At 38.9% G+C, this 9,312-nt stretch overlaps 1 protein-coding gene across 1 annotated transcript; it reads right to left on the reverse strand.

Annotated features, from left to right (window-relative positions):
* Positions 1-985: 985 nt before the first annotated feature.
* Positions 986-6,202, reverse strand: LOC142236490 (uncharacterized). Its single transcript, XM_075307712.1, has one exon. The coding sequence runs from the start codon at positions 6,200-6,202 to the stop codon at positions 986-988; it is 5,217 nt and encodes a 1,738-aa protein (XP_075163827.1).
* Between the last annotated feature and the right edge of the window lie 3,110 nt (positions 6,203-9,312).

Consider the following 9,312-nt stretch of genomic DNA (forward strand, 5'->3'; position numbering starts at 1 on the left):
ACGCAAAAGGGTGGCTGTTCGATCTGGTCGCACTGATGGTCAGCAGAAAAAGAAGAACGAGAGTTCCTGTCTTAAATGACAGGTGGCCTTTGAAAAGGAGGTGTGGAGAAACGGCCAAATCGAGTTGCCACTCTTCTGTTGAAAATAGGAGTTTTGCTTACAACTAGTTTAAGATACGTTTAAGTAATTCATAATGTACGTAACTGAAAGAAACTTATGCACTATATATAAATTCATATGTATAGATCATTGTTTCAATTATTTAATTCATTTTCAATTTAATACTATTTGCAAATATATTTGGTGAAAGACAAAAGTAAGTTGAACATCCTCCCCGCCTTGACGGAAGGTCAATGATTACTCCTCGAGGACCCACTAATTGCGTTCAAGGACTTCATTCAATCGCCTCAAAGCGCGAATAGCTATTCGGAGAATATGCTGGGACAGGGACCGTTGAGCACGTTCAGGTCTAGCAAGGCGTAGCTCTCTTCGGCGTTCTGCAGCTACTCGTCTTATGGCTTCCATGCGGTTGAGCTCATCTCGTAAATCATCTTGGTGCTCCCGGGGTGGTAGACGATGTTCCGAGTTGTTAAGATTTCGATTTCGTTCGATGTCCTGAATGCTGACCCTTGGCACGGGGTACAGGTGAAGAAGAGAATGATGGGCGTCATTACATATTTTGCACCCATTTTCTGAAGTGCATTCATATGTTCTGTGGGACCGCGCTAAACAGTTAAAGCAGTACCCCAACCGGCGAACTTCTCTTCGTCGTGCCCCTACGTCCAAATCCAAAAATTGACGACAAAATCGAAGGGAGTGAAATCGCTCGCACATTAAACATTTATGAAGGTTGGGGTTCCGAGGAGCCCTGCGAAAATAAATAAAGGATTTTGTAAGAATTTGATAAGATTACGCTTACTGGCTATATGTATCTAATAAGTAAATACGGAGAAGATTTGGGAGAAAGAAAATTGGGAGTAGTGATTTATGTTTGAGGAGAGGATTCCAGTGTCAATGGACATAATTTAGTTATATCTCTAGTAACTATTCCGCTAGAGGTTTGTATGTCCACCACCCGCACATAACCGTCGTTACCTTTATGTACTTTACATATTCGCCCAAGTCTCCATTCACAGGGAGGGAGTTGATCGTCTTTAATTACGACAAACTGATTAATTTTTACACTTTCTTTTGGGCTCTGCCACTTGTATCGTCGTTGCAATTCCTTTAAATATTCGTCCTTCCAACGCCTGGCGAATTGGTGCTGTAGTGTTTTCACTTTTTCCCATCGATCCGTGAGAGATAGCGTATCACTTGCAACTTCAGGTACAGCTACTAGAGGAGCACCTCGTATGAAATGACCGGGAGTAAGAGCGTTCAATTCGAGAGGATCATCCGTGATTGGAGAAAGAGGACGCGAATTAAGGACGGCTTCAATTCTAGTTAATAAAGTTGTAAACTCTTCATATGTATACTTGTAATTCTGAGCAACCTTTTTAAAGTGAGTTTTAAAGGATTTTACGCCAGCCTCCCATAAACCACCCATGTGAGGGGCGTTAGGAGGAATAAATGACCATTCAAGTCCTTGAGACATAAATTTTCTAGAGGTATAGTCGGCAACGTTGTTAAGAAATAACTGGAATTCTTTCCGAAGTTTTCTCTCAGCACCAACGAAGTTCGTTCCGTTATCGGACATTATTTTCTGCGGCAGCCCTCTTCGGCTAACAAATCTTGTGAATGCAGCTAAAAATGATTCAGAGGAAAGGTCAGAGCATAACTCTAAGTGAATCGCTTTTGTGCTGAAACATACAAACAAACATACGTAACCCTTCTGATATACTGCGTTTCTAAGTGTTGAGGTTTTTATAGAAAATGGACCGGCAAAATCTAATCCGGTTATGGTGAATGGGAGCGAATAAGAACTTCTCTCTTGGGGTAGAGGTGCCATGAGTTGAGCTTGAGTTTTTCGTTTATAAATGACGCATATTTTACATCGACGAATACATTTTTTGATTGCCGAGCGCAGTCTCGAAATGTAGTATTCCTCGCGTATACTCCGTAATAGTAGATTATTTTCTGCATGTAGTAACAAAATATGAGTAAATTCGATTAAAAGTTCGGCATAACGCGATTGTACGGGAATGACGATGGGGTGACTCTCATTAAATCTGAGATTTCCATTTGATATTCGTCCGCTGACCCGTATAACTCCTCTCATATCTAGAAACGGGTTCAAAGGGAGTAGGCAGCTTTTCTTAGGGACAAATTTATTATTCTCCAATAATGAGTATTCACGACTGAAGTATCTCTTCTGAGTCAATACAATTAATTTCTCTTTCACACTCTGAAATTCGCTATGTGTTATGGAAACTGAAGTGAAAATTGCCGTCTTGCGGGTTCTAAATATAAATCGGAAAACATACACCATCACTCGTATTGCTCTATCCCATCTTGAAAAGCGACTCAGAATGTCGTCTTCTTCAAGAGAAAGAAAAGTTTCAACCCTTCGTACCTCGGGGGGATTTTCAAGAGAAACTGTGGGCTTAGGCCATTCCTCTGGGGGACTTTGTAGCCAAATTGGTCCATGCCACCAAAGAGCATTTTCAGCGAGCTCTTGTGGACTACATCCTCGGGATCCAAGGTCAGCAGGATTGTCAACAGAACGTACATGTCTCCAACTACAATTTCCTACGTTTCTTATAATCGTTGCTACTCGGTTTGCTACATATGTCTTCCAAGTAATGGGAGGTTTCCTTAACCACGCAAGTGTGATAGAAGAATCACACCATAAAAAGACTTCAGTCCGTTCAAAGTCTAAGTTCGACAGTACATGTTTAACTAGTTTTGATAACAGCACAGCTCCACAGAGTTCTAGTCGAGGAAGGCTTATAGGGTCGATGGGAGCTACTTTAGTTTTCGATGTTAACAGATGGGAATAAATAGACTCGTCTGTTTTTACTGTGAGATACAGTACTGCACAATATGCCTTCTCGGAGGCATCACAGAAACCATGCAATTGAGAACAGTAAAAGGGAGAAAACTTAACCCACCGCGGAAGTTTTATGAGGGATATGTGTCTCATGTTTTCAACGAACGTTGTCCACTTCCGCAACGTAATGGGGTTCACTTCTTCATCCCACTGTGTTCCGTCTATCCACAACTGCTGAAGCAATATTTTCGCTTGAATAATTATTGGTGATACCCATCCTAAAGGGTCAAATAACTTCGAAACCGCTGAAAGAATTTTTCGTTTCGTCACGGAGGACTCAATCGGAGATATTTCGGTATTATACGCAAATTCATCACTCATTGCATTCCATTGAATGCCTAGTGTCTTCGTACCACTTGTTTCATAAAATTTCAAAAAATCTGTGTCTAACGTATTTTCTTTGGGAACTGATTCAAGAATTTCAATGCAATTGGATGTTATTTTCTTCAATGGAAAACCTGCAGATTTTAACATTACGTTCAATTGTGAAAGGGACCGTATAGCTGTCGATGGGTCGTGCGAACCTGATAATATATCATCTACGTACGTTTCATTGAGAATTATTTTAGAAGCATGCGGAAACGTGTCTTGGCAATCTCTAGCGAGCTGAATTAAAGTTCGTATAGCTAAGTAAGGAGCACAGTTTACTCCAAACGTCACAGTGTTCAAAGCGTAATCTTTTATTGGCAAACCTGGGGACGGTCTGAATAAAATTCTTTGATACGGAACATCATCTTTGTGCACAAGTATTTGGCGATACATTTTCTCGATGTCGCCACAGAAGACGTATTTATATAGACGCCACCTAAGAATAATGGTGGTTAAATCCAATTGAAGAGTTGGTCCGACATGGAGAATGTCGTTAAGAGACGTACCAGAACTTGTACGTTTTGAAGCGTTAAATACCACTCTGACCTTTGTACTACGACGTTCAGGTTTTATAACGGCATGGTGGGGTAAGTAGTAAGAGTGAAATGAAGAGTTTAAGGATATTTCCTGGGATGTTGTTTCGGACATATGTTTCAAGTCCAAGTATTCCTGAAGTACGTGATTGTATGCTTGAGAAATTTCAGGATTTTTCAAGTTAGATTTCTCCATTCTAATGTATTGACATAATGCCTGAGACCTAGAGTGACCTAATGGCGAGTGTATTTGATAATCCTTTCTGAATGGTAGTCGAACTACGTAGCGGCCGTCTGAATTCCGAACTGTTGTTTCCCTGAAAAGATTCTCACAATATTCCTCATCTGGTGTAGAGAGAACTTCTTTTGGAATCTCCTCCTGTTCCCAAAACTGTCTAAGTTGCTGACCGAGCATATCATTTGAGATTTCCGTAGCCTGTATCGAAAATGATGAGACAGAAGAATCTGCTACCGGACCACTAATCACCCAACCAAATATCGTCGCCTGTGCAATCAAAGAACCACATACATTTCGGACACCTTCTAGAAGCAAGTGAGGAATCACGTTACTTCCCAAAAGCAAATCGACGTGGCCGGGAGAATCAAAATTAGGATCAGCTAAATCCAATTGATTCAAATCGGAGGCCGAATTTGGCCTCGGTACAAAGAAACTAGGGAGAAGACGCGTTATTTTCGGAACAACTATCGTCTTTATGTCAACCACTTTGTCATTTAATTCAGAAAATAGGGATATGGAACATACGGAATTAGAGTTGGCTACAATTTGACCACCTAAACCTCTAATTTCGAATTTCCTCGTCTCAGTTGGAAGCATTAACCTTTGTTGTAGACCTTTAGAAATAAAAGACTTTTCAGAACCTTGATCGAGAAAAGCCCTTGCCTTAAAAGTATCACCCCTATGACGAATGGTAACGACCGCAGTCGGTAAAAGCGTATGCTCACAGTCCACCGTTTTATGGGAAGAGAAATGAGAAGAAGTTTGATGAATATTTGCAACCGCTATCTCCTCGGAAGTTCCATCGCAAACTCCTTGAGAAGGGGCAATGTTCTGTGAGCTAGTTGACGCCTGGCAGTTCGAAATATCTGGCCCTATTACTTCTTTTGGCTTGACATTCGGGAAATGCAATAATGTATGGTGATTTCTTTTACACACTAAACAAAGTGCCTTACTTTTACATTCTTTGCGAGAATGCTTATCCGAGAGACAATTCAGACACATATTGTTCCTTGAAACAAATTGTGAGCGATCCGCAGGATTGAGATTTTTAAACTTCTGACAATTCTTCAGAGGATGACTCTTATCGCAAAATTTGCAGGTAATTTGAGAAACACTTTCAGTATTGAAGGAATTCACTTCAGGCAATTTACGAGATCCTGTCCGCGAGCCATGTATACTATCCAACCTTTCCACTACCTCGTACCTATCAGACAAAAAGGTATCCATTTCCGACCATTTCGGCAAATCCTTATGAGACTTCAATGACTGTTCCCAAAGCGATAAAGTTTCATGAGGTAATTTCGTTGAACACAAATACACTAATACGGGGTCCCAATCTTTTGTGGAAATACCTTGCGCCGTTAGGGCTGACAGACAATCATTTATGGTTGTCTGGATCTTCTGCAAAGCCTCGCTGCTCTCCAATGGAATGGTCTTCAAATTCAAAAGTATCTTCAGCTGATTATCTACCAGTATCCTCTTATTTTCATACCGACATCTTAGTGCCTCCCAGGCTATTGGGAAATTGTCCCCACATAGCGTATATTTCCTTACAATAGCTGCGGCCTGACCCTTCACTTTCAGGCGAAGATGGTATAATTTCTGAACCGCAGATAATTTCGGGTGGTTAATGTAGACGGCAGTAAACATATCCCGAAACGAGGGCCACTCCTCGTATCCTCCCTGAAAGTTCTCAGTGTCACAGGGAGGGACCTTCATACAACTAAAATTCGAATCTGAATTCTCAAAAGGAATCGACACTTTTGAGGAATCCGGCGGGGTAACGAAAGTTCTTTGAAAATCCAAAATTTTCGTCATAAGCCTATGAAAACTTTTTGTACAATTTCCATACTTCTCCAAAGCAGACTCTTTGAAAGCCTTCTCAATATCAGTATCCGGTGCCATAGACACCCTTTTATGAAATTCCTGAACATTCGCCCACCTTTCCTTCAAATCCTGCCGTAATATATCCAGGGATGAGTCCGTGTAATCAGCAGGTATCTCATCGAAACTTGAGCAAAACACAACCAAGTCGTCCGAATGGTAAATGAACTCCTTTTTTATCGCCTCCATTTCCCCACGAGAAATGACAAAAAGGAGAAACGGTCGTTGTCAACGAGATCCAATAAAAGATAAACGAGTGCAAAGATAATTGCGAACCAGACAAACACGGGTGATTCTAATCTACCAGCTCATACAAACTCAAAAAATACATTAAACCTGTTTAACGATTGAATTCACGAAAGAGCCCTTGAGAAAAGTCTCACGAAAGCTTGGTGACAAAGTTTGGGAAGGCAAAATTCAGTAATGAGAATTCCACTAAGACGAGGTTGAAACTTGGGAGTATTTTCCGTTATGCCCACTGAGAAATTAGAACTTCCGTGTGAGTTGGAATACGAGAAAAAAAACTAGGAGACTAAGTTATCCAATCAGCCAAATCCCAATCAGCATATAGTCCAGTGATGATGATGAAAAAACATAGAAATCCCTGAACGAAATGTACGAAAAACGCAGAAAAATGAGTTGCACCGAATCATCAACTGTTGACAAACTCGTGCCAAAAATTAAAGCTCAGTATAATATAGCAATGTAGTTTCACAAGAAACAATGGCAAAATCACCTAGTGTGATAATGAACAAAATTCCGTTCAAAAAATAAAATGAATAGATTTCAGTTTCACGGGGGACAGCTCATATAGTAATTGAGTGAACAATTTTCAAGGTATAAAATATGAGTGCGTGTAAAACAGTTCCAAAAAAGAAATAAATAGATTTCAGTTTCACGAGAAACAAGTTATATAGTAATCCAGTAAGTGATACTTAAGGTGGCAAATATGAGTGCGTGTAAACAAAAAATTCCTCTTTTTTTTTTTTTTCAAAAACTGAGACCCGACAAAGGTTCAAGATAGATGTAGCTTGGAATTATATTCCACTAGTCAGATCAAATCCCGAGGTGAGAGTACACCATATAAGTATCTATCCCAGTAACTTCATGTTTTAGATAAATTCCAAATCGTAAATTAAGAGACCAAGGGTGCACTGGAGAATCCGAGGATTGATGTAGATGGAAACTACCGAAGTGAGACATACACTATAGCCGACGATCTAAAAGAGGTCAATTTGTGACCGCCTTTGAATCCCTCTCAACCTCGGAAGCCATTTGAAACCATGACACAAGCCAACAAGTTTGAGATCAGACCCCAGGATTTAATTCAGATCGAATTTATGGCGAGCAATGTTCAATTAGGCAGTTTTCAGGTAATCGCTCACTCGACACACACCAGAGCGATCGAAAAGGCCTTAATACGAGATATGAGGAAGCAGTTATCTGCGGAAATGTTATAGATATCAGACTCGTTTTATTTATTTTATTATGGAGCTTAAGGGGAATCAGTACTTCACACAAACCCCAAACCGTAGAAGTAAAATTGTATTCATGAGAACCATAAAGCTTCTATACAAATTAATTCGCAAAGAGTATAACGATACAATTTATATGGTAGCACTATGTTATCGGTTTTATTTTAAATTTTCCAATACGGGAGCAAAACCCTAGTGCAATGGGTGTAAGATCTATTATCAATAATAATATTAAAATCCTTAAGTATTCAAGACCCGTAAGAATAAAAAAAAAAAAAAAAAAACTCCGAACTGCTTAACGAGATGTTTTGTTAGGAAATTTCAATACAGCGAATTGCGGTACACTGAATTTGTACACGTTCTTAATATTCATTTAGCGAATGGAAATACGCTATATCAGTGGCGAAGAGTTGGGTCAAATATCCACAGACCCCTTTCTTAGTAATTTCCAAAAATATATATATATATGTATTTCCAGGAGAATGTGATTAACTAAACGGTTCGAATTTGTGGTTTACAGTGATTCCATTTATTTATTCATGTCCATTAATGTATCATAGAATTTCGTGTTATGGTAGCTAACACAGCGTAAGTATCAATGAGAATTGGATTCAGCCCTAATGCCCGTATCTGGGCTTAAATTTATCTATTTTTTTTTTCCAAATTACGTGCCCTCGTTGTATTGAAAATTTGCCATTGGGATTTGTATTTCAAGTTTTTATTAAATTATTTAATGGGCACTTTCAGTGATGGTATTATATATGCCAATACTGTGGTCTAATTTAATATATATACTAGAAATTTCCTTTTTTTTTTTTTAACGAAATATTTCTTACTGTCAGTAAAGGACTGCTTATTCAAGACAATATTAATCGCCACCACGGCAAACCAATATAAAATATTTTTACTTATTATTTTAAGTTTTAATTTGTTGTCGTTGCAACTTTTTCCAATTAAATCAGCATTCCTTTACTAAAATAGTTTATGCAACATTGATATTGTTTTCTCTGATATTTATAAAAAAAAACTAAATTCATTGCATATCTTTAGGATCTTAATAAATGCAGTGAATTACATTGACGTATGAGACTGTTGCTTAGACTTTGCAACGTCCTTTAAGAAAACTCGACAATGTTGTAGAATGAATAAAATGAATGGACTTACAGATATTTCCACATTAAAAAAGTGTTCATTCTGCTTCAACCCAAGACACATTCAAAAATTCGTTTTACTGCAGATGCGTTATCGATGATGTTGTATGTTTCAGACAGATGGGAAGATTCAATGTTGCGATGTTTACTCTTATTTGGTTCACTACTGGTGTGCTTGCAGCGATGTTGATGATAGTGACGAGAGCTTTTGAGAATGTTGATGCCTGCTTTGTGACGAGAGCTGTCGAAAATGTTGCGAAAGATCTTGCGGCCTGTGTTGTGAAGAGATTTTTTGTAAATGTTGCGAAAGATTTTTGCGGCCTGTGTTGTGAAGAGTGATGTAGCTGACTAATGATGAATTCCATAAATGAACATGTCACAGTAGCATTTTCAAATGAACTGGTTGAATTATTCTTAAGTGTTGGTTGTATTTTAGATACCGTAAATGGATACCGTAAATGGAAAGTAATTAACCTTGCAATGCATATGCATCAAGAACCACTTCATTTAATTTCAATTCAAATGAATTGGGTTGTGGAAAATCGATTGGCACACCTACATTCAATACTCTAAAAATTTAGGTAGTTTTGAATGGGTAAAAATGTGAACTAGCTCCCCAGTAGGTTACTGGTAGTGACTGAAGGAGTCACTTGGTTTCGTCATAACAAGCCCT

This window comes from Haematobia irritans, chromosome 1 (assembly GCF_050003625.1).
Source record: "Haematobia irritans isolate KBUSLIRL chromosome 1, ASM5000362v1, whole genome shotgun sequence".
Taxonomy (NCBI): Eukaryota; Metazoa; Arthropoda; class Insecta; order Diptera; family Muscidae; genus Haematobia; species Haematobia irritans.

What these genes read in the sequence shown, in the direction of transcription:
- LOC142236490 (XM_075307712.1), bottom strand. Translation starts at nt 6,202, where the DNA reads ATGGAGGCGATAAAAAAGGAGTTCATTTACCATTCGGACGACTTGGTT.